Here is a 26,574-nt window from a genome sequence, read left to right as displayed (position 1 = left end):
AAAAGCTACTGACAATACACAAGAAAATCCATCCATTGTCAACTGCTTATCCTGCATACAGGGTTGCGGGGAGCTGGAGCCAATCCCAGCTGGCATCAGGCAAAAGGGAGGGTACACCCTGGACAGGTCACCAGTCCATCGCAGGGCCACACATAGACGAACAACCACTCACGCTCACAGGACAATTTAGGGCAACCAGGGTTTGAACCCACGACCTTCTTGCTCTTAAGGTGACAGTGTTAACCACTGTACCACCATGCCATCCACACCAGAACCCAAGACAGACATGACAGATTCAGCGGGAGTTCAGTGAATAAAAGTGAAAAAATATTATAGTTATTACATTATCATTAGTTATCAAAAGGAGATATAAAAGCCTATAAATATAAAAGCCTAAATATGCATGATTTGGTTAAAGAAATAGTTCAGAGATAGTAGGAATTATACTGTTTTTCCCACTTCAGACAGCAATATTTGGCTATCATAGCTCAATTGTAGGGTGCCTGTAGGATCAAATAACATTACCGTGACCCCATAGGCATCCAGGAATTGAGCAAAATAAGCAAGTAAACTAAGAGGAACTGAGGGGTGCATTTTTCCAAACTTTGTCTGAGGGGAGGTGCACAGCCTTTGAAAACCCTTGTACTAGATCATGTTTCTCCTCTCTTCATTCTCCGTCATTTCCGCCACTAGGGAGAGCAATAACCAGATCTACAGGCAATAACACAGAACATGAATGAACACTTTGTGAATGACCAACATGAATGCACATTTGCTAATTAAAGTGCCTTGATCATAAATCTCTAACTGAATGAATAACCGCCCTTTACCACTCTCATGAGACCCCATAAGCAACTATGCAGGTTCATCCCAGATAGTGTGTACGGTCAGATTCAGATTCAGTTCTTTATTGTCATTCAAACACGTAAAACATGAAGGAACGAAATTCGTTTCCCAGGTCCAGCAGCGTACAGAATAAATAACAAGCGTATACAATAAATAACAAATTAAGACAGGCCTTATATAAAAACATTTGGATAATGTTAACCATAATAAACACAATATTTAAAACCATAGTTAAAACCATAGGGCATCATTAAGGTGCCTAGTGCAGTAGCAGCAATGTGAAAGCAAAGGGAAGGAGGAACTCTAAGCCAGGGGGTTCATAAGCCTCACAGCCTCTGGAGCTGCACGTTAGCCTAGATAGATAGATACATACATACATACATACATATTCATGTATTCTTTTAACAGGGAGACATTGCACATTAATAAATATTACTGAAAGGCAATTTTTTGAAGTAAAAATACAGACAAGTGGAATGTAAAGCCTATGCTGCCAGGTAATACCGTAGCCTATAGAAAGATCAGGGTTCAGTTTAAATGAACAGCTCTCCAGTGCTCTTTCCTCTCATTGTGTCCCACAGAATAAGAAAATGGCTCAAGTGTTGTCCGGGTAGGATACCGTGTCCATCCTGTGGCTTGAATTTATGCAGACCGTCGTCATTCACTGGATTCCACACATACTCACAAACACACATACACACAGAGAGAGAGAGAGAGAGAGAGAGAAGCTTCCGCCTCAAGAAGGTGGGAAGTGTCACGTGGTTTGCAGCCCCAGCCAATCAGGAGTAAGTGCGCATTGCGATCCTGTGCGGAAGGATTGTTTTATTAAAGGGTTGGTAGTGATCAATGAGCGAGTGGAGTTGTCCACGGTGAAAGTTACTTCATGATGGACAGACTTTCAGCACCACCGGCAGCTCCCCTTTCGTTCCAATCCAAAAACAAAACATACGAGAATGTCAAGAAAGCAGCACCACATTTACAACTTTGCAGATGTTAAGATGCTTTATTGTTGTTTGCTGGTTCCATGTCCCACAGATGATGTAGGCTTATATGTGGAGAGAAACTACTTTAAGACTCCAGTGCAGCTGAAGTAAGGAAAGCTTTGTGAGCAAACGGTGCAGCTCTGGCTAAAATCCCACTACAAATATAACAACATAACTCCAATAGCCTACAGCCTAACAACCCTAAGACTAAATTTGTTGCTGCTGCAACCGCCTGGACGTGTGGATGATTGGGTTTCAGCATTTGGTTTATGCCTCCACAGCTGCTCAATCTCGGGCAGTTGGCTGTATTTCCTCAGGGTGATATAACTCTTCTACTCCATTAATAACGCAGCCACCAGCGGTCACATCAATCTGTGGCTGCAGCCCTGGCCACGTAGGTTCTACGGGCCTGCACGGTCACGTGGTCAGCGGCCAATGAGCTGAATGGAGCCAGCGGCGTTTAAATCAGCCGTGACAGCGAGATCCGTGTTTCTTATGAAGTCAATAACCGGGAAATCAGTGAGGAATTTATCAATAGGGCATGGTATTCCATCTGTGAAAATGGCATAATCTCACAAGGCAGAGGTGTAGCCTATTCATGAAGTGATAGGCTATTCAACAACAGTAGTCTAAATAAAGGAGGAAATAACCTTTTCTATGTTTTAAGTCATATTTTTAAAATCCCATTTTTATGTGTGCACTTTCAATAAGAAGTTACGTATTTTTATTTAAAGTTCAGCTCTTTCTGAAAGTGTAAAAGTGCAGGTCGATCTCCAAAATACAAAACAAAAAACAACCGCAATAACTCTGTATAGTTTCTGTTGATCCTGGTGAAATAAGGGTGGGCTTCACATCCCATGGTTGCAACCTGTTCATGACGTCGAGCCAGTTGTTTTGGTCCCCCTCTGCCCAATCGGAGGCTCCGCTCACATTCTACCGGAGCCGAAATGGATCTATTCATGCAGCGGCTCTGTCCTCCCGTAAGTACCATAACGCCCTTCGTCGGGTGTTCTGTGGTACCCGACTGCTGCTTTAAACGGCAGCACTGACATGGAAACCCCATTGCAGCTGCAGAACGATTTCTTTCCAGAGCGGCAGTTCCAGCACTGTAAGTACCAGCACTACTGCGGGCGGGAGGATCGGGTCGGCAAGCAGCACGACCAATGCTGCACCTGCAATAACTGCACCTGTGATGCGAGAAAAAGCCTCGTCTTTCGCGGGACGTCGCCGACCACTGTGGGAACTTTAAGGACACCTTCGGAAACGTCTTCGAGACAAGGCTGCCAGTACAGCGTCTGCGAGTTCACACCCTCTAGTCATGGTAGTTTATCCAGGCATCATCATCCTCACCATCAGCAGCAGCATTGCCGCGATCGGCAGCGGGGCAGCCTGGGCAGCAGCCACAAAGACAGTAACTCCTACAATGAAATAGCCATGAGCAGCTGCAGATATAACGGCGGCGTAATGCGGCCGCTGAGCAACTTGAGCTCGTCCCGCAGAAACATACACGAGTTTGATTCCGAGTCCCAGCCGCTGCAGCCCATATCAGCTGCAGATGCGTCGGACACTTTAGTATCCAAGCCGGAGAATAATTCCACCACCCTGATGCCTTACGCATCGGGAGACGGAGGGGGAGGCTGCGGCCACAGCGGCGGTAAATCGGGTAAAAAGAAGAACCAGAACATTGGGGAAAAGCTCGGGCACAGGAGGGCCTTGTTTGAGAAAAGGAAGCGGCTGAGCGACTATGCTTTAATCTTTGGGATGTTTGGGATCGTTGTTATGGTTATAGAGACTGAACTCTCATGGGGAGCTTATGGAAAGGTGCGTATCTTCTCAAAGCCCGTGGTGTTCAGAGTTAATTCTAGTGGCATGTGTCTGTCTGAGCAAGCCATTTAAAAAAACTTATCCCAAAAGAGTTATAGAAAGGCAGCCAGTTTAAATAACAGGTATCAGAAGTCTGGGCTCACTGCAAAGTGTCCCATGTAGTCCAGAAGTCCACTGCTGTCCCACCATGAAGGGGAACCCCAATATTACAGAAACATATCACATTTCAAAATGTGTTACACCTTTATTGCTTGCATGTGTTTCTTTTCCAGATTTTTATGTGTGCAGCTGGTTTACCATATGATAATGTACATTTGTGTCATGATGTTGTGTCTTGTTTGGCTTTAGTGTTGTTGCTCTTTTCCAGGAGTCCCTGTATTCATTAGCTCTAAAATGCCTGATAAGCCTTTCTACAATCATTCTCCTGGGGCTGATTATCATATACCATGCAAGAGAGATCCAGGTAATGTTGAAACACCTTTCTTATTCTTTAACTGTTTATGCTGATGGGTCGCCAGTCTGCTATTTACTAACAGTAAATGTCTTGTCAAATTTAAAATGTGGACACACCTGTACTTGACAGGATGTCACTAATAGGTTTATCCAACATGAATATTTTTTGTGAACAACTTTATTTTAATTTTCTTCATTCCCAAATCCATACCGCCCTGTAATTTGCATAAATGACAGTAGACAGTAGACTGATCATCATCTCTTAAAGCAACTTTAACCATTCATTGTACATTTTGATAAGACTTTAGGAACATTATGATAAGATTTAGGAAGATTTAGGGCTCAGTGGGTGAACATAGATTGTCAGCCTCCCCTAAGATGTTCCAACACTTGGACAGTTTTATGACCTTGCCTCGGAGCATCGTTGCATTACTTACAGTTCTCCCTGCGCTTGAGCACTTGTGTCTTTGTTCAGCAGCCACAAAATTAACGGCGCCAATTTCTGCAGGGTGGCCGCATGTTGCCAGAAAGCTTTCATGTATCAGATACTTTTTAGTCTGTCTTTTAATTAATCAACCTCACAGCTCAAGCGTTTTATGAAATTTTGAATGGCACCATGTTTAATCATGTTAATGGATTTTCCTGCTTTCAGATAACATTGTTTTTAATGCCTTTAGCTTGATTGCAACAGCTGATCCAGCTGTTATATGCTGTTATTCAAAATTTAGAATAGGCTTAAGTAAAAAAGAAAAATATGACATTTGGACAAAACATTTGGTTCTTGTCTTCTCCGTTAAATGTTGAATTGGCTACAGTATATTCATCAGCCTTGTTGGTATATTTAGTACTTACAAGTCCCAGGGAAGTATCAGTCATTGAAATAGCCCCACAGTAAAATGTGTCGCCCCCTTCAGATGTGTCATTGTAAACCTTTCTTTATGAGGGATGATGGAAATGCACAGACATTATTACCATATTTCAATGCATAACAGATGTGTTTTCATTTCCCGTGCAGACAGTTCCTAGTAGCTGTTTATAAATTAGTAGCACACTGTAAGTTTGCATGAGAGTATCACATTCATTCTTTACCTCCCTCGGCCTCCGCACCTTTTACTGTAATCCTGTGTAAATTATTTATTTCATAAACGGAGCTTTTTAACCTCTTACTTTCCCTGATGCTAAATAATGTTGCAATACAGTGGCAACTAACATACTGCAAAGCTGCATTTCCTCATTAGCGGGTTTCCATTTATAACAGATTGTGTTAAATTGGTAGTTGAGCCTCCGCTGTGTGTTTATGGTCCATGTTTACAATAAACCAGTTAAATGCTTGAGCACTGACTTGTGCTACATACCTTTGGTCGCTGTTTGTGATATATTCTTGTCATGATACAGCAACACACCTGTATTAATAAATATGGTGATGATAGTTTTAAAACGCTTGAATCCTCTGTTTTACACATTGCTTCTGGAGCACCATTCTTTCCTTCACCCTAGGCAAGCTGAAATGTTCATACTAGCTCTAAATCGAGCTTTTCTTCCCATTCCTTTAAGTGTCAGTAGCTGCACATTTACCCCACAGGAAGGCTGTTTCAAACCTCTTTGATCCAGACTCCTCTGACATTCATGTCGATATCCAAAACATTTTTCACCCAAGACAGCTCTATTTTCACGATAAAAACATTTCCTCTTTCGCTGACCTAGAAAACTTTATTAAGGCAATTGTTTACCTCAGAGTTGATTACTGCAATGCACTTTTCACCACATAGCCTCTCTCCACAACCATTTATATACACTGTCATTCAAACGTAGAAGCCTCAACACTCAGAAAACATCATCACGTCACTGCAGTCTCACTCACTCCTTACTGTTTCTCTACAAGTTGATTATAAGGTCTGTCTTCTAATTCATCAAGTCCTCTTTGGAACAAGCTATTAGCAGTTCCTGGAAACTGACTCTGTATTACTATTTAAATGCAATTCATAGTGTTTATACTTCCACTTCCACCACACCAGCTGCTCCTCTCCTTCCCTGCCTGAGGGGCTTTTGTGCCTGTTGTTGCTAGTCTGTCATTACTTGGTTCCTGCAGACTGACATATGTGCTTGCACATGTGCACATTCATACATGCACACAGACAAATTAATTCTCAATCTAGCTTGCTGATGACACACACATGCGCACGCAGTGGCTCTGGATGTGTGTCTTTTATCCTCATTTTCTCTGTGCTGTCATTTGCATCTGATAAATGTGACATCACTTCATATGTGTTAAATGTAAAAATCAACCTGATTGTTACAGCTCTATTGTTTATTAGACCACTCCTGCCAGGTAAAAAAGCCATGTCTTTCAATCTCCATGAACCTAGTTTGTAACACTTACTGTTAAAAGAGTGCTCCACTGATTTAGCATTGCTTCAACAACACTCATGGACTTATGGTGGACGGTTTACAAGAAAAAATTTAAAAAAATTTTTTATTCCACATATTCTTTTTTTTTCCCTTCTTCCTCAAACAGCATGATTCTGCCACTGTGCCTACTACAGTCCAACTCGACCAGTGACAGTTCAGCTGGAGAGTGTGTTATGCCAGTAGCAGCTAATGTAAGGCAAGGCAAGTTTATTTATACAGCACCATTCAGACACAAGGCAATTCAAAGTGCTTTACAGGGGCATAGAAATACATTAAACACAAGACCTTAAGAAAACATTAAAACTGCATTTAAAAGACAATAAAAACTAAATTTAACAGCAAGCAAAAAGAGATTATGTATCTAAGCCGGAGTAAAAAATAAAGTTTTAAACCCTGATTAAAATGAGCTGACTGTTTAAGCAGACCTCAGGTAGTCAGGAAGCTTGTTCCACTGGAGCAGAGAAACTAACAGCCGCTTCACCTCGCTTGGTTTTGATCATGGGAACAGAGTAGACCTCTTCCAGATGACCTGAGGGGTCTGGAAGCTCCGTAACGTACAAGTAAATCATAAAAGTATTTAAAAACAGTGGAGTGTTCTGTGTGTCAAATATGACAAAAAGTGGTTCTGCAATAAAAGTGCCTAACCCAGCTTTAACAAAACACAAACCCACTGACTAATTGACTCCGTATGAGGTATTATAAACTGGCTTTAACACTCTATCTACTGCTGTGTTATTCAGCGTAATGTCATGGTGTGTGACCTCCACTTGTATTTGTGATATTACTAGAGTGCTATTTCTGTAGGGTACTTTTCCATGTGGGGAATGTTGCTCCTGCAGTGAAATAGATTATGCATGCACATCCATGTGTACTCACAGATGCCTGTCAGATATAGAAGCATATAAGTCAGGATGATGAAATATTTCCCCACCACTTCTAGCCCCTTAAAACTGATTTACCTGTCAAACACAGTAAAGGTGGTGCCCTCTTATTTTTATTGGGTATAACAACAGGAAGTTTTACTCCTCAGAGTGTCTGAAAACTCAAAAGGTCATGTCAGCCCGGACAGATGTTGGACACCATTTGAATTGTTTAGGGATCGCTGTGCTGCATTGGAAGTGATGGCTGACCTACTGAGCTGAGTGCATTAACAGAGAGTGATGGAGTTTACAATGAGGAGAAGTATTATTAATGTTTAATCCTCCTTTGCACACACTGATGTTGCTCAGTATCTTTTTATACTTCTCCTTGAAGTGTTATCAGCCTGATTAAGTCCCCATGATGTCTTTTGTTGACAGCTGGCGAGCCGCCCCAGGATTTTTTAGACTTTTTTTAGTTTAGCCGAGTTTGCTGTGTTGGCAGGCAGTGACTTACTGTACAGGGGAAATGGAGAGGTTAGAGTCTGTAGCTGCTTCATGACTTTGATTTGTCATTGTCAAAGTCTGTCTGGGAGCATCTTTCTGCTCTCTCTGCTAAGATGGTTGATGAGTTCACCTTATTCCCAAACAGACAGAAACTGACATTTTGAAAGTTTTCTCTTCTTGTGACATCAAAGGCTCTTCGCCGAGAGGCATTTGTGTTAAGGCCATTGCTATGTCGTTGTACCTTGTGATGACAGTTCTGCTGAGTTTTCTTAAACTAATGCAAACTGCTTTGGGCGCTGTTCTGTCTTTGATGTGTACGTTTGTGATAAAAGTCAGTGCTGATGTTTCACAGTCACACGGTATTACATTTTACAATCTGCAGAAAAGATAAAATAACAACACATCACCCAAACTGTGCCAGCGAATCTTGCCAAAGTCAAACTTGGCCGTGCTTGTCAGACCGCCCCTGGGTGGTGTATGTGTCAGAGATATGGTGTAACTGCAGGAGATGCTCTGCATTTCTCACAGTGAAATCTGTCCTCTACCTGAGACTCCAGACTGGAGTCAGATAACCACCACTGGCTGGTGACCTCAATGTTTTCACTGAGCATGCAGGCGTTCAAGGGCAGAGGCACTCAGCCTCCCAAAGAGTCGAGAATCCTCAAAATGATTTATTGACGGCATTCACTAAATTGTGCTCTGGGTGTGGCTTTAAACATGCAGACGATTTTAGATTGAAGCGGCTACACTTTGAAGAAGGAACGATTTATATGAGCTTTTACTTTGGCTCAGAGAGGTTTTACTTTGCTTGTATAGAATAATGCATATGCAAATGTGAGACTTAATTTCAGAAACAAAAGCAAACTGAAACTGCAACAGCTTCAGATTTACTCAACAAAGTGGCCTCTTAGTGGCTCACTTTGATATCATAAATAAAGTATTGCATTAATGTCTACAAGGGCTGAACCCCTCAACCTAATTCGCTAATGAGATTGAGCGATTTCATTCTCAGTGACAAGATATATGTTCCCCTCTCCACATTACACAGATTAAATATTGAGCTGGACTCCATTAGTTATATTGAGTGTAGTGAAACCAGTAACCAACCCAGCTAGCATAGCAGGTGAGCTCCTCTGAGACTGCACAGCGTAGACCCAGGACAGGGGGAAGGCAGGGAATGATCTCAGGACATAGTCTGCTGTACATGAAATGTTGTAACATGAAATATTCCCATGATGGGGGAGGGCATGCACTCTTACGGATTAGACTGTATTTAGTCAGAAACAAGCTGGATGTCTGACAGAAGCCAGTGATGGCTGGATTTGCTCACCGTATTGGCTGTTTGTTCTCTGAGATGTGTTGTACAATGCAGGGGTTTAATGTGTGTGCTTATGTACTTTATTGTCACTGTGAGAATATAACTTTTTTGGAAAGTTGGGTTAGGATATGCATATATAGGCACAAATATGTGCATGTGTGTGTCTTTTAAAATAAAATAGTGTTGATAGGGGCCAGATTAAAGAAGATAAATAATTCATAAAGAATGACTTAAAGGATCAGTTCAGCCAAATAATAATAATAATAAAAAAAACATACTGGTTTCCATATTAATCTACATGAGGTTGACTTTTAAGATTTGGATCATTGTAATGATCCCTTCATTTTTCATCTATCACCATCATCAGGTCAAAAATGTAACAATACTTTGGTTTATCACCAAATACTTGCGAAACGAATGACTTTCCCTTCACCCACTGTTGTACCCTACTTTCTGTTTAGTGCTAACTAGCAAATGTTAGCATGCTAACACGCTAAATTAAAATGGTGAACATGGTAAACATTGTACCTGCTAAACATCAGCATGTTAACATTGTCATTGTGAGCATGTTAGCATGTTGATGGGTTTTAGCATTAAGCTCAAAACACTGCTGTGCCAAAGTACAGTCTCACAGCAGATAGCATGGCTGTATGGCTGTAGACGGTCCTGCTTAAATGTAATATTTTAAAACTGTGAGCACCACAAACAAAATTCAATTCACCTGCATGCCAGGATTCCACTGGAGCTTAGTTGGTTAACTGACCCTTTAAGTAACTAAATCAGCTTACATATTCTCCAAACTGTCCTTCTATCATCTATTTAGCATGTACATTTCAGCTTCAAATTGGTTTTCATTCATATATATATGAATGAAAATATATGAAAATACAATAAAACAATTGGTCACTAAAAATTTGCTTGACCAACACAAATTAAATATGAGCACAGATAATTCATGTTGCTTTAAACACTCACATATCATAGTGCTGATTGCCTGATTGCAGTCTTGTAAGATGCTTTCAACTTTTGAAGACTTGTTTTAACTGTGGTTACTTGTTACTGTGGTCACTTCAATTGAAAATCCCTTTACTTTCTGTGTTTAAATTATTTGCAGCCCCCTGTTACTAATTTAAAAGTGTCCTGTCTGATCAACTGTCTGCTTTTATGCCTGCCTCTCAGTGCCTTCCTCTATATCATATTTTGATATGATTTAAAACACACAGATAGTTTCCTCTCTGTCAAAACTGTTGGTTCTTCTGCTAGCATGGAATATTTGATGCTCTGAGGTAAAGGACTCTTGAGGATTGTATTTCAGGTCATCCATTACCATAATTGCTTTTACCCACCAAGTAGGCTTTCCTTATGCAACCTACGTTTAAATGTTTAATTACATTGTTTTGAGGTAACAAACTTTGTAACTGCTTTTAACTGGACAGGGTGTGTTGTTTAAAATGTAAAATAAAACGCTGCTTGTGCTGTGTGTAAACAATAGATTTAGCTGCTTTCAGAGCCCTAATTCTGTAAGTAAGAAACTGTTGCAGAGTGGAGTCACAGCTTGTGTTTCCGTGTCTACATTACACTCTCTCGGAAAGCCGAACAAGACGAGCTGTGGTTAGAGTTACACACTTCTCTGACAGATGTCAGTTTGTTAAAGGAGCTCAGTGTCACTCATTTGATATGAACAACCGCCTCTGAAAATTTAATTCATGTGTTTTCTGTGTTTGGGGGAAACTTTGATTGCAGCTTTTAAATAAATATAATTGAGGCTTTGTAGGAAAGTTGTACCGTTTGGTCAGGGATATGTGTTGGTTGTATCTTGTTCTGTTTGTGTTGTGATGTGTCAGCTCGTTGACAGTTTATATTTCTTGTACAGTGGCAGTTGGACATATAATTGGCTCCAAATAATAAGCGTGCAGTGTTTGCTGTTGTGGGTTCAGTGCGGTTTGCGTGTTAAAGCGAAGTGGGCGGCTTCAGTGTCAGAGGACCTTCAAAGCTGTCAAACTGTAGTATGTGGAGCATTCATGTATGTCTGCGAGAAAAGTGGCAGCGCACAGAATTATGGATTTTTCCTATGTGCTTTCTTTGTCCTTGAGTTGAACATGTTGAATAGGGGCTTTCTTTTCCACGTGAGAAATATGACTGTTTCAGCAATTCAGTTTTATGTAACATATCACTGCTGAATTTACAATCTAGGTCACTGATCTCATTAGCCCTCCAGGACTGGGACAGATTTTTACTTCTATAATGAGAAATTCCAAATTAAACTAAATGGATGCTAGTTGGAAAGATGCCGAGTCGTGATGTGTGCCTCCAGTGTATGAACATTTTATTTCTCATTGAATTAAACTGCAGTTTTGACTGATAAAAGTATATTTTAGATTTAAACAGCTAAACGACTGTACAGAAATTATTGGAGTGGGGAGAGTGAGGGGGAACACCCACCCCTTTAATTTCTCAACTCTGATTTCAAGCTTAATATGTAAATGGTACGATCATTTTACAAAGCTTGAATTTGCAGTTGTGATAAACATAACAAATGGTGCATTTTGTTATCCAAGCATTCCAGCTGCTCTCTATGTTTGAAGCAAGAGCTACTAAATGAACTATTATTACCACTGTTACTGAACGGTGCACATCCTGCAGCTCTGTGGCGACTGAGTACAGTCATATTTTACCTTCACTCATTACTGAAACAGGTTGGTTTGTGCTGGAAATGCATTAAATATCTTTATATGATACATTTAACTTAACATTAGTTCTGTTATAATGTAGAATAAATGCTCCTAAGAGAGATAGTGTTCATTCCCTAATGACTCTGATGATCCACATCTACTGTTTATTGAAAACCAGCATATTGACCCCACTAGAAACTAGAAAATAAAGCCTTTATACCTGATTGAGACATTGTTTGTCCTCTGCATATGGCATGTATCTAGTACTAGATGTATCTAGTAAAACTTTTTAAAAGTAAATTCTGCAATGAAAGGATGAAATGAAATATAAATCTGGGCCATGAAAGAGTTAAAGACTGGCAGGTGTTTGTGGAGTGGAAAAAAGTCCAAACTACACGATTTAAACATTAACGATTAGCTGAGCTGAAAGATGTACTGACCTTGGCACAATTCCATTTCTAGAGATGCTAAACTGTAAGCAAAAAACATGGTACTGCATGTGCATATTTTCATTTTAAATCCTGAGAAGTCATTGGACATTGTATAATTCATTACTAAGCATATTAAGGATGTTTCTAACAAAATGTAATCATGTGCAGTTTTCCCCCCTCTCCTTTAAAGAGGCTTCTGCTCTCATGGCAAAAACAGCCACAAGGAAACCTCGCTCGTATTTGCTGACAGCCACATTTTGTGAAATATCTCCTGCTGGTCGTGACGGCCTGTACGTAGGCAGAGGCCTTGAGGTGATTGAATGGAAAGAGCAGGAGCAGCTGTGGAAGAAATATCAGTGTCGCGTGTTAAAAAGAGGAATTATTTGACAAAGGGGAAGCTAATACAATTTAATAGCATTTAATCCTCAACCTACACCAGCCAATATAAAACTGAGAGGAGTAGATTGTGATAGTGTATCTACGACTATAAGCATGATGCCTGTGAACAAGCTGGTGATGGCGGTCAAGGGCTCAGCCGTTAAATCAGGGTGAATACACTGAGGAGTGAATCTTCTGACTGAAGATAACTGTAGATTGGATTGAAAATGATGAAGAGGAGGGAGCAACAGCAGAGGTGACCATGTGAAGAAGCTGCTGTACATGACAGAGGACAGGGTGGAGAAGAGTGATGAGGGGTGCTGAAATCCACCCACGCTGAAGTCCCCAGTGGAACGGCCTACCTTCTGGTCGGGGTGGCCAGGCGACCAGAACTTCATGCTAATGTGGAGGCGGCAGATGTTCTCATCAGTATAACGCTTTGAAGTTGAAAATGCTTACTGCATGCTGCTAATGTAACACTTATTTTTATTTTTTTTTATTCAAGGAGTCTGAAAGAGGGAGAGAAACAGATTCTGGGAAACATTTGTGGCAGACTGCAGTCCTGGAGTAGTGGAGACACATGTGTAAACAGACAGCACATCATATGCTACAAATCACATACTTTACATTACTTCTTAAATTTATTGTATAATTTTACATCCCAGAACCCATGGTAATGTCTTCACATGTCAAGTCAAAAACCGTTTACAATTATATACTATATATGAAATATATATCATATATGAAAAGTAGCAAATCCTCTCATTTGAAGAGAGTGTTTGACATGTTGTCACTGTTTTTGGTTGAAATTGATGATCAAAATACCAGCAGATTATTTTTCTGCCACTCCCCTAATCACTTAATTCACTAATTGTGTCACCTCATTTTGAGTCACTTTCCATCCATTCACTCCATCCATTTCACTTTAAAATGAAAATCAAACTTAAGAACGTACCATACAGAAATGAATCAGAACAGATGGCTACCTAATAGGCATGACAGAACACATTAAAACATTTAAAATACCATGGTGTTCTTTGGAAAATCTATTTAGAAAAAAACAAAGGCTGAATATTTCAGTGTTGCAACCTTCATCATATGCCCTTGAACATATCTGAGGGCTTTCTTTGGTGTAGTTTCCTCCCCTTATCATATAAGTTATTTATTATTTTCTTGGGCTGCATCTCCCCCTAATGTTGATATGGATCAATGTTATTCTCTTGAAAATGGTCTAAACTAATGGTGTTGTATATATATATCATTTGTCTTAAATGAGGAAAAAAACAACATGGGGAAAAAAACTGCTATGGTCTTTAAAAAATGTGACTCAAAAATGTGATTCAATGACTCGAGGCCATTTGTGACTTATTGTTTAATGGAGTTTAATGATTTCCTGTAGCTTGCTGTGTCACCATGATGAAAATGTTAGATGTTTGTTACCCTTCATCAGCCTCACCGTGGTCTTTCCTTGCAGTTATTTATGGTGGACAACGCAGCTGATGACTGGAGGATAGCCATGACATATGAGCGCATCTTCTTTATCTGCCTGGAGATCCTGGTGTGCGCCATTCACCCCATCCCAGGGAATTACACCTTCACCTGGACGGCACGCCTGGCCTACTCCTACGTGCCATCCAAGACGGATGCGGATGTGGACATCATCCTGTCCATCCCCATGTTCCTGCGGCTATACCTCATTGCTCGTGTCATGTTGCTGCACAGCAAGCTCTTCACTGACGCCTCGTCCCGCAGCATCGGTGCACTCAACAAGATTAACTTTAATACACGCTTTGTGATGAAGACCCTCATGACCATCTGTCCCGGCACTGTGCTGCTGGTCTTCACCATCTCGCTGTGGATCATCGCTGCATGGACTGTGAGAGCTTGCGAGAGGTGCCTGGATCAGTTTCTCACGCTACGCTGCACTGCTGAACATGAAACATAGATAAGGCGTAAAAACAGATGATGCACACACTTCTTAGCTCACTCTGTGTCTGAGCATCAAGATAGAAATAATATATACAAGTATAACCCTGCAGTATACATTTAATCTTATGGACAGTACCTCATGTAGTTTTTAAAAAATGAGAATTAGTTAAAGGGAGAAGCTGGAGTACACCAGTTTCTTCAGAGGCATGAAGGTTGGTCAACCTATTGCATTTATTATTTATTACAGGTACCATGACAACCAGGACATAACCAGCAACTTTCTAGGAGCCATGTGGTTGATCTCAATCACATTTCTTACCATTGGATATGGGGATATGGTCCCAAACACATACTGTGGGAAAGGAGTCTGCCTCCTGACTGGCATAATGGTGAGAAAAGCAGGATGAGTGCTCAATTTTTTTTTTTGCCAGTTAATATTTATAGTAGATATAATAGTGTTGAAAGACTGGCAGAAAGTAACCAATATGCTACTAATATTTCATGACTGAAAACAAAATAGTTGACAAGCAACTGAAATAAGTAAAAATCCATGTTGTATATCTGTGCCTGTCAATTCTTGTTATTTCACAGGGCGCTGGCTGCACTGCCTTGGTGGTGGCTGTGGTGGCAAAGAAACTGGAATTAACCAAAGCTGAAAAACACGTCCACAATTTTATGATGGACACCCAGCTAACAAAAAGAGTAAGAGAAAAGCTCTGCTTTCATTTATTTTGACATCACGGATGTTTTACCTTTCTGCGTTCTTGACCACTTGTTTCCTTTTGTTTTTTGCACTTTAGGTGAAAAACACAGCTGCGAATGTTCTCAGGGAGACGTGGCTCATCTATAAGAACACCAAACTGGTGAGGAAGATGGACCACGCCAGAGTCAGGAAGCACCAGAGGAAATTTCTCCAAGCCATTCACCAGTAGGTACCCCGCCACTCATGTTGGGTTAACACCTTTCAACCAGCAGTGTATTCACCTGATTTCCCGATGCAACACCAACCTGAAATCTGAATTGTTTGACACCTGTAGCAAAAATATGTGCTCATATTATTGAAGGATCTTGCACTTCATGACCATGTTTCACCTGACTTGACTTACTTTAAATGTGCAGATGTGATCATGATCATGATTCTCCATAATACGGAATGGTAAAATATGCAAAGGAACTACGTTTATGTAAATAGTTTTCACTGATATACTAAATGTTCTTGTAATCTACTTATGTTGAAAACAGAGTAAGAATTGTCAGTATGAAAGTTGCATATTTTATCTGTGTAAAATGGCATTTTCTCTGAATGAGAATTGGTAAACTTCAGTCTTTCAGCAGCCTTCCTCAAAAAAATACAAATTTTACCTTGAAATATTCTCAAGTTGCAGAATTCACAGCAGTATGGTATTGATCTCTCTCACCTTTTTTTGTCAGATTGACTCTTGTGTGTCAGCTTGCATGCCTGACCTCGGGGCTGACACATCTGGGGTTTCTACTTTTCTAGCTGCTGGTCAGACACGTACCTGTCAGCTAGTCTTTTAGTGGGCCCCCGAGGACCCCCGAAGTGCTATCTAACTCCAAAACAGGATCGATTTTAGCCTCAACTCGCTCTTGATTTTCTTCAACCTACAGTGCTTACAAGCACATCCAGTCTGTGGCTTCTTTCATTAACTGGTAATCAACTCAGTATTAAAATACGTAACTATGTTTAATGATGGTGTTAGCGTGTAGCTAAGGTGTCCCCTTTTTGTTTGTTTGTTTGATTTCTATGGTTTTATGTATGTAAATGGATCTTTGTGGTCTCCAGAGTGCAACTTGGATTTGCTCATGAATCTTTTAAACATACATTTATGTTTTGGAGATCTAATTACAAGGTAGAGGAATACACAAAGTGTCTGCTGCTGCTGCAACCCGCATCCTGATTTGGGCCGTTTAATAGTATTTTGTCATGGTTGCTTTGTCGAGTCATTATGTCCTTGCTGTCGTATTCAGGCAATCCGCAGCGGTGATGACAACGTCTCATGTCCACCTCCTGTTCTTTAGGACAGCCTAATAATGGAAATCCCTCGGAGCTAAAGCTAAATCTATAAAGAACCAGATTCTGTTGGAAAAAGTCACGTCCAGCTCTGTGTGTAAGAACAACTACTCAGCATGGTGTTAACATCCTCCCGTCACACCTTTATCTTACAAAAGATTGTGTTTTGTTCGTAAGGTAGTGTTTTTACAGGCCTTCTCTTGGAGAGTTTTAAGAATTGCCTATAGCCTATGTGCCGGGTGTGATACGCAAACTCTGGATTGAGATGAATATAGGACTGGAAGTGGCCTGACAGCGAGCAGATTGCTCATGTGGCAGGTTGGATAAGGCCTACAGCCATCCTTGACCTGTCATGGGGCGATAGTAAACATCAAATCAGATATAATTGTGCCCGTTTCCTCTGGGCAAACGCTGCATCACAGTGTGAAAAACTTTCTCAGCGGTCCTCATCAGTCACTGTAAAGAATGGGAGGCGTAAACAGATGTTAAATACAGCCATAGACGCTTTGAGGCACAGTCTGTGTTGGTGAATGTTTACTGAAGTTAACAGGAAGGTTGTTTTGATTTACCGTGTTTCTGATAACCAGGACTAGTGTGGAGGGGGGAAAAGGGATTAGACTCAGAGAGCAGGCAGAGCAGCAGCCACCACAAACAGTCCAAACACAGAGAGAGATATCACACAGGAAGAAATAAGTCGAGAATAAATTGTTGCTACTGTTCGGAGGTGAGGTGACAGTGTAGAGGTGAGGGTTACAGCAGCCGGACCTGAGCAAACAGATTTTGCCATCTGAATATGTTTATCTGATGTTGTAATAATTCATTTGTCTACTTCATGTTTCCTTTTTTTCCTGTTTGTGTCGACACAATGCAATAGAGCTCGAAAGTAAGTCTTCGCCTCACACGTAGATTCAGATCTGTTGTGTGCATGCTAACAAGAGCTTGTCCTTGAGCCCAATAATGTGACTAAAAAATTACACTCCCTCATTTGATAAGTGAAATTCATGCCACAGAAAAAGATTTCAGTGTACAACGTTTGAATTGCTCCACGACACCACCACCAGATTATTTAACTTAAGCTGCGACAAAGGTCTCTTATTAGATGTCTGTTCAGTAGCATGTCAATTTGATGAAATACACATTAGTCTCACTTTTTTCATTCAATATTCAACATTTTGTGTTGCAAACAAACTGCTTTAAACAAACAGCACCAACACCTTTTACCTCGTATTGAGCAGACACACGCTGCACATTGTAAACACGCCCACAGATGCATATTAAGTGAATTTCAATTATCGGTGATGGAGGGTGTTTTTCTTTCCATTTCTGCATGGATGTGATGAGAATTTGATCTTTAATCAGAAAGCCACTGATTAAACTCCAATCAACTGTGCTTTCACGTACCGAAGGATGACAACTAGAGCTCTACAGGAGACAGACCTGCAGTAGCACAAGTATATAATTTATAATATCCCTCGAGTCTTGTTATACAACTTAGCAGTCATGCTCATACAGATCAGGGCTCAGGGTCATCTTTCGGCGTGTGGAACCATTGTTACGCCTGTTACTACATTACAGCCACATTTCCTCCATTTCTCTGTTGGATGACATAGTAGCAAGAGATGCTTATTCAGTGTTATCATGGCTGGTAAACAGCATAATAACACGGACATACAGCTGTCATGCATCTCTGCACTAAGAAGAATTAGCAGCGGACAAAGTCCCGAGGTCATTTGGATTATACGTTTTACCACACCGCAGGCATGTTGTTGATGTCTTACAGTATGTCTTAGGCCGTAACTGCTGTTAAGTCAAGTGTCTCTGTGCAGTCAGACCATCCCATTTGGGAATGCTGTCCCTTTCCATCCACAAGGTTGAAGTGCCAGGAGCAGGACAGTGAGTGCTTGTTAGCTCAGAGATCAGTGGATTGGAGAAACGGGAAAGTGACCTGAGAGGAAGGTCAGGGTAAAGCCTCCCAACAATCCCATTTGAGCCTGAGAGGCTGCAACTGTGACCGACACCGTGAAGTTGGCAGAATGGCCCGGGGGGGGAGGGCATGGGGGGACAGGCTGCAGAATATGTACCCTGTCCATTACACTGAAGAATAATTTGCATTTCTTTCCACAATGAGGTAAACGGAGGTCATGAAAAAAGAAAGCAAGTCAGGAGGGTAAAAAATATGGTGCAGCACTAACAGAGATTGCCTTAACTGATTTAGTGGGGTACTGAAAAGCTTAGCATTGCCGTTTCCCCCTGATGAATAGCAAGCAGATTTAGAGTGCCCATTCAAAAGGAGAACTGCTCACAAAGAGTGATTGACTGAGGGAAAGAGACATGTGGAATATAAAAGACAGGGCAAGTAGTCTTCCTCGTCGTGACCTCAAGCTGCTCTGTGCTTCGACCTGACCGATCTGACAGCTATTGGTCATCCAACTGTGAAATGTATAATTATAACAGGTCTTACATCAACTGCAAAACTATATAACATTGAATATCTGTTATCTTTCATCATTTTATATGCCTTCTCTTTTCTTTCATTTAAATACCTGAATAACAAAAGTGCTGTTTTGCAGTAGTATACCGTACCTGTCTGTAGAGTCTGCTCTGTATGAAGCATTTCGATTCCTCAGTTGTCAGGACATCTTGCCTTGCCTGTAGTTTCCTTTAGTGACTAGTGTGGCACCCTCTGTTGGTCTAACCTGTCATCTCCGCTCCACATCTGCCTGTCTTCAGGAAACAGAGAAATTATCCTGCATTGCATGAAAATGGGTGTATCTTAGCAGACTCCCCAAGGGCCCCTTAAATCCCTTCTTGATCTTCATTAGTTTGCCTCCGATTCACACCCAACCTAATGATCACCTCACTCTTAAAACTGCATTCATGTCTCAGTTAGTTTTATGGTTTTTAAAAATGATCTCATCAAAATCTGAAACGTTGGCCGTGATAAAACTTGTCGTCATGATGTGATTCTGTGTACTGTGCTCGGATTAATTTAGCATGCGTGGGTGATTCGGGGGGGGGGGGGGGGGGGGGACGACTCTCTAATATCTTGAAACCATGTGTGGTTGACTCGCTACAATACTGCACAGTTGCTGTTTTTGAACCCCCTGAGAGGACGAGTAAAAAAGCTTTAGAAGCCCAATTAAACAGGAGATGTGAATTATTTAGGCATGTTGTATGGAGTAGGTGAGTTATTTTTGCAGACTTTACAAGCAGGATTTTTGATGATATCTATAGTGGGCTATATCGCAGGCAGTTTTATCGCACAAGTTAAAAAGAAAAGATGTTGCCTTTTATGACTTTCATTTAACAAGTAATCTATAATTTTATATTCATGATGCAAGATCAACAGGATTGCTTTCAAATTGTGAAGACCTTCTCAAATCTGATGTCACTTTTTAATGTTGAAATTGGAAAACACGCAGTATGTGCTGATAACTGCTTCAGTTGCTATGTTTACTTAAAATATTGTTTGATATCTGTGGCTTTTGAGTGACTAAGTAATTGATTAACTTAAACAGAGAAAAGTTGGTTTAACCAGAGGCAGAACTTTAAAGATAACAATGGACCTTTTTTTTGGAGTTTTATAATCTGATATGTCAAGTTAGCCAGGACTTGATAAATTGTGTTTGCATTCATAGGTGATCTGATACTGTAAAAGTCCTCCTCATTTCTTTAGTATGGTTGTATGTGTTGGTTGAGCAGGACATAAAGCTGGTCTCATTCTCCTCAGTGGCAGCTCTCCCCTCCTATGGTCTCCTTTCCACTTGCATGCGGCTCAACCGAACAGACTGACCCCTGCATTTTCTACACACATCCTGTGCATGTCCTAGGAGTGTGTACTCCGTGTGTATGCCTTGTGTGTGCACAAATTTAATGATAAAATACTGGTAGTGGTAATTTATTGGGTTCTGAATGGTCTTGTGTTCAGATTGAGAAGTGTTAAAATGGAGCAACGCAAGCTGAATGACCAAGCAAACTCACTAGTGGACCTTGCTAAGGTAAGCTAGACTAACAGTCTACCGCTGCATTGTACATTAGGACAGACAACTATGCTGATAAGTTTCTTTCCTTTGTGTGATTGACCTCAGTGCATGCTAGTTCACTCGCTGAATTAGTTGTGTTTTCCAATATAACCAAAGTCTACAGGTGTCAAATAAACAGACAGGCTGTTCACAAGGTGATTAAACATAAATCTGTGTGATTCTGGTTGTCTGCACTCACCTCAGATCCTGGTCGTTTGGGTTTGAAATAATAACTTCATTTTATTTTACAGTGTAAACTACTATCCCCGGGACATGTTCTCCTGAAAATTACTGAATGAGAGTAACAAGAAACTCCCTTTTGTGTCTGCGACGGTTTTCACTTTATATATTCTCTGATGTTTGCCTCTAGATGCACTAAACAGAAGTTGACAAACCTTAAGGAAAGACCAGGCTGCGCGCCAGCCTGACACAGCAAAAACAGTAACCTGGGAAGGGAGACACTGTGATCTGATGATTCAGCCAGAAGTAAAGGCAGAGAAGGAGAGGAGAGAAAGGCAGAGCACTATGACATTCAAACGTATACCATTGTCAAACTGGATTCAGGCCAGCGTATCATGAAAGGTATTAGTTAATATTGCCCAATTGCCTTGTGCTGTTAAACAGCAGGGAGAGTTGGGATGTGACATTGGCTAAGGTGGCTTATAGCCAGTGCCACTCAGCAGGATCTGTAATCTTTGTTATAAGAGTCTATTGCCATAAGAGGGCAGTGTAGCTTCATTGTCTTCATGCTCCCAGTGGATAAATGGAGCTAAACAGAGCTGAACATATAATTGGCAGCAGCTTCGCCACTGCAGTGCAATGTGGAATTCCTCAGATCACAGTGTATCCCCTTAATTCATTATCTCTTCTCCAGCCTAATACAGGATGTGGCTTTTCATTTAATGTGATGTAAGCGATGTGCTGTTTGGGTGAACGTCGTTTCTTTCCACAGCAGTTTCTTCTCTTTGTCATTTAGGCTGAATTACATGTCCACAAATTGCAAATATTGCTCACTCAAGCTGCTGTTCGAAACAATCTCTGCCCCTCTCCTCTCTCTCCTTCACTCATTCTCTTGTCCACAAATGGGCTGAGAGTGTCATTTTTAGGTTTTATTGTACAGTTGAAGTGGATCTATAATAACTGTGTATATTATTGCTCCATCAGTTTTAACCTCTATTTATGATATTTGTTCCCTCATGACTCACTAGGCCTCTTTTACTGGTCTCTAGCATTTGTCGTCACTATTTAATGTGTTCTTTTTACATTTCATGATTTACAGATGAGGCCCAGACTTGGGCTAGTTCGGCTCCACACAGGCCTGTGCCTGGACGCAATTTTTTTAGCAAGAGGAAAATTAAACATGTATAAGATAAAATATCCATACATTTAAGTATTTCATGAATATACATTTATATTTTAATAAATGTGAAATTGCATTTATTATCCACTGAAAAATCTGCACATGACAAGAAATCAAGGATTATAAGAATAGTGTTTATGTAAGTAATAAACACACCTTTGTCTCCACTTGCTGTCAGGCTGAGTCAATGCTACTTTAGTTCTCACTGATTCACATGAACAACCTATCCCATTATTCCCGCCTCAAATCAGAAGAGAACAAGGTAAGTGATGGATGGCGTCGCCTCTAGGCTGCCAGGGATTATTAGTCCCACGCTGAATAATAGCTCAGAAACTGCAGCATCACTCCCACACCTCATCTGAAATGTGACATGGATGGTGTGTTGTTGACTATTTTTGAAGACTGAACCTTGGGAGTTATAAGCCAGCGGCTGCAGTATAATTTTAAAGGTCTGTGTACAGATGTTTGAGCAGAAAGCATCATGTAACATCAGCAGGCACCTTTCCTGTCACCTGCAGGTCACCGGCTAATGTACTCTCGTCTGTATGCAACATGAACTCTTGAAAACTGGTCAAATAAAATATACCCTTCTCAGCTGCTCGGTCTTAATTTGGATTTTTTTTTATCCTCTCCCTAAACTGGAGAACAATGGGATAGTTGCTGGGAAATTGCAGCCTAAATGGATAACATAAACTCAATGACAGACCATAATAAAAGCATTTACTTTGACTTGTAATATTTAAATGGTCAATTTGGCGTGGTTTTCATGTTAATAACTGATATTTTCTTTGCTCTACTAAACAGTATTTTGTGTTAGATGCTGAGATTAAAAGATACATTCACATTTTTTCAATTTATCTTAAAACAATACACACATGCCAAGATGTGCATTAAAGCGGTTTTTGTCTGCTGTTATTGTTTTTCCTGTTCATAGGGGCCACAAAGAGATCCCGTCTCAAAGTGACTTCAATGTAAGTGATGGGGGGACAAAATTCACAGACCTCATGTAATGCATTTCAGAATTTAGTCAAAGCTGATATGAGGTTTCAACAGTCTGAATCTATTTGTGTTGCTGTCCCTCCACCGTAGATCAGCAAGCAAATACTGTCCACTGAAGCACAAATATGGAACTAAAATGTAACTTTGGAGGATACCCACTTGATTTGTCTATCGCAGTTCGCTGAAGCCGCATATTGGCTTCAAACGAACTTTGAGATGTATTTTTACACAGTATAAAGACTGTGGATTTCGTCCACATCATTTACACTGAATTTGCTTTAGAAAGGGATCTCTTTGTCCAATTACAGAGAAAACAAACAATTCCAATGACTAATACCTCTTTCAATGTACATTTGAGCATGTGAGTATTCAGACAGACTTCAAATGTGAACCTCTCCTTTAATTCTGTTTGTGTCAGACAGTAAAGAGTTGGTAATGGCTGCTTTATTCATAGGTCTTCAAGAATGTGTTGAGAAAGTGAATTTATTAATGTGAAATTCACAGCCTCTATTTCTTTCCTCTCCTTTTCAGAACAACCTCAGAGCACTTGCATATTATTTATTGAAATATTGAGAAGACTGTTTTTTTTAATCTGTAATCCTGTGTGTTATTGATGGATGCATACACTAAATACAAAAATAACACCAATGTGGAAAGTGATCTTGTTAAGTGTGTTCCCTCTCCCCTGTTCCAGACTCAGAACATCATGTATGACATGATATCGGACTTGAATGAGAGAGGAGAGGACATGGAGAAGAGGATCGCCCTGCTGGAGACAAAGCTGGAGACGCTACTGAGTAACTTGCAGGCTCTGCCAGGTCTCATCAGCCAGGTCATCAGCCAGCAGCACAGGGACTTCCTGGAGGTGCAGCTCCAGCCTTATGACAAACACAGCCCTGAGCGCTCACAGTCAGTGTCCCGGCGGAGGTCGTCCTCCACAGCACCGCCCACCTCCTCCGAGAGCAGCTAGAGTCCAAGGGGAATGCCTCCAATGAAGACTTTTGCCATCATATGGCCGAGTTGCATTTATCGTAAAGCCTTATGGTTTCAATAAGTATTATCCAAATTCTGATGACAGAATCCAAGATACTAGGGACAATGCATTTTAATGGATAACTTCATGCTGTTATTTGTTTTTTATTACCTCAAAAGATGTTGTTATCCTTGCTCTGGTGACATGACCACAAATAATGGCACTTCCCTCAGTAAAAACTAAAAGGCCTATCGATGGGGCTATGATAAGAGCTCTACTCCATCTCTATGCAGAGATAGCCAGTTTTAGGTGGCAAGGTTACCATGTGTGAAACTATTGCACTAAAATAGTGCTTCTCACAGACTTTGTGCTTCTGCTGGCTTGATTCAGTTGCCGTGTTCCTCAAAGAAAACTGAGAAACCACTGAGAAATTAGTCAGGGAGCATGACAGTGATATTGAGGAAAAGTGCTGTGTTTGATGGACTGGACTGACACCAGAAGGCAGATGAAAATCGCTCCTACACACTGTCACTCAGAGATAACTTAAAAAGCTTGAAATGAGGAAAAAAAGCATATATCTTTTAGGTTAGAAACAGCATCAACTATAGCGATTTTCTTTTGCAGAGTGCCCCTGTAGAATGACTATTTTTGGGGCGACGTTGCAAATAATTTAATCCTCTAGTCAAACTGAATGCATCAAGATCTGTACTTGCACTTACTTTTTAATCAATGCACTTCAATGCTGACTGACGTATGATATAAAGATGCGTTGCTCATTAAAAGAAGAACATTTGAGATGTTTGGGCATGGGTTTATTATTGTCAATTCTCAAGTTGTGGGTAGTGTTGATGAATCCAATCAAAGCCCTTTTTCTGTTCTCCACAAAGAAGCATTAACTTAGACTTGTAGAGTTCTACGGAAAAGTATTGAGTGATCACAAACTCAGTAATTACCCCTTGTCTTGCTGTGTCTCACCTCCTGCCCTCCCTTCCTGTGCTATTTATGCTTGCTGTCACCCCAGCTGGGCAACAATAAATGCTGAACCACAACTTGTTGAAACCATATCTACCTTTTAAAAAGAAAATGCCTATTTTTATATATTTTGATGAGGACAAGCACACCTCCTACAACTAAACAAACAATGGGGATGTTTGAAGTGACAGATTCAGCATATCTAGCACATGGTTTAATATCTTGGACTGGAGTTAAGGTACATAAATTCATCTATTATAGACTATTTAAAAATTGCATTATTCTTCAGATTGCATTTATTTTTTACAGCAAATGCTTTAGATGACACTGTTGGCTGAGCTGGAAGAGCAATGCTGGTAAATTTACCTACAGTGGCTGGCATTTATTAGGTAATTTTTATTAGGTTTTAATGTCAAAAATCAAATTAAGATATTTAAATTTGATTGAAATTTCCTCTTTGGCCTTTCATACAGTCGGCCTCCATATTAACTGTGTGAAAAGCCCTGTTGTGGCCAATACACACTCTGGACATTATTATTCACCATATGGACATAGTTGTTTATGCAACTGTTTCAAGGTTCACAGAACATATGGGTCAGAGGAGATCTGGTCAAATCAGCAGCACTGATATTGTTCAACCAGCCAACCTAATAACCAACAATTGTCAATCAGATGGTCAACAATAATGACAGATGTTCAGTCCACAAACTTCAGCAACATAGAAACCAACAAGAGATTATACTGTATGCGACTAAAACAATAAACAATAAAATATAAAATTTGACAGGCCGGTGTCCTTTTTTAATGTGTGAGAATATAAAATATGACACATTAAAATGTGGAATTTGTGTGTGCTCCTGCAGAGGTAATACGATTATATCTATACAACTATGAGTTGTGGCACAGACCACTTTTCGGTTTAATTTAATTTGATCTGTTGTGGCAACCTTTCTTTCTTACAATCAGTAAGTGGAGACAAATTAAGGAGGTGTGTGTGGCATTTGTATTTCCGGACAATTTTTTGCCTTAGACAGTAAGCATTCTAATGTGGACTGTAAGAGGCTGGCCATCAGTAGTGGAAGAAGCCCTCAGATCCTTAACTTAAGTAAAAGTACCACTGTCACAGCATAAAATTACTTCATTGCAAGTAAAACTCTTATATTAAAAATCCTGCTTAAGTAAAAGTACATCCAAGTAGTATACAAAAGTACTCACTGTTGCAGAGCTGGTCAGCGTGTAGCTTGTTGTAACTACTTTATACACAGTTAGGCTAAATAAAGTAGTTTAGTAGGCCTAATGTGTTTCCCAACATAGGGGTCAGACCTATCCAAAGGATCAGAAGATAGATCTGGCTGGGTTGTGAGATGACTAATGGGGTAGAAAAGCAAAAAAAGTTAAGTTTTTGGGCCTGAACTTATTTATGATATTTGAACTTTTATTTAAATGAAACCATCAGAAAGGTTTAAAAATGCATCTATGGAGCAGCAACTAATGCCTCAAAGACATCTACAAGCTGTGGTGAGGGACTCCAAGTAAACACTTCTCTTTGTAAAGCGATACAAGCCAAAAAAGTTTCAGAGCCACTAACTGGTTTTTCTTTAACCTAACA

The 26,574-nt window shown here is 40.4% G+C and overlaps 1 protein-coding gene across 2 annotated transcripts; it reads left to right on the top strand.

Annotated features, from left to right (window-relative positions):
* The first annotated feature begins 2,801 nt into the window (after positions 1-2,801).
* Positions 2,802-25,724, top strand: kcnn2 (potassium calcium-activated channel subfamily N member 2). Of its 2 annotated transcripts, XM_038734745.1 has the most exons (9): positions 2,802-3,650; positions 4,021-4,116; positions 14,153-14,571; positions 14,855-14,996; positions 15,199-15,309; positions 15,408-15,535; positions 17,514-17,522; positions 20,568-20,637; positions 23,715-25,724. In XM_038734745.1, exons 1-9 carry the CDS (start codon positions 2,880-2,882, stop codon positions 23,988-23,990), a joined length of 2,022 nt encoding a protein of 673 aa, XP_038590673.1. In that variant the 5' UTR covers positions 2,802-2,879; the 3' UTR covers positions 23,991-25,724. The 2 variants fall into 2 exon arrangements, with proteins under 2 accessions (XP_038590673.1, XP_038590674.1); XM_038734746.1 differs by lacking the exons at positions 17,514-17,522; positions 20,568-20,637 and having other exon boundaries at positions 23,715-23,864.
* Positions 25,725-26,574: the final 850 nt, after the last annotated feature.

The sequence above is a fragment of the Micropterus salmoides genome, unplaced genomic scaffold, assembly GCF_014851395.1.
Source record: "Micropterus salmoides isolate LMB-PRFRI ecotype aquatic unplaced genomic scaffold, ASM1485139v1 Ms_hic_scaffold_20, whole genome shotgun sequence".
NCBI classification, from domain to species: Eukaryota; Metazoa; Chordata; class Actinopteri; order Centrarchiformes; family Centrarchidae; genus Micropterus; species Micropterus salmoides.
The sequence above is the reverse complement of the archived record's forward strand: the minus strand, read 5'-3'. Positions and strand labels throughout refer to the sequence as shown.

What these genes read in the sequence shown, in the direction of transcription:
- kcnn2 (XM_038734745.1), top strand. Translation starts at nt 2,880, where the DNA reads ATGGAAACCCCATTGCAGCTGCAGAACGATTTCTTTCCAGAGCGGCAG. An exon ending in CATGGGGAGCTTATGGAAAG is followed by an intron (nt 3,651 to 4,020) that starts GTGCGTATCTTC and finishes GCTCTTTTCCAG; the next exon opens with GAGTCCCTGTATTCATTAGC. An exon ending in GCCTCCTGACTGGCATAATG is followed by an intron (nt 14,997 to 15,198) that starts GTGAGAAAAGCA and finishes GTTATTTCACAG; the next exon opens with GGCGCTGGCTGCACTGCCTT.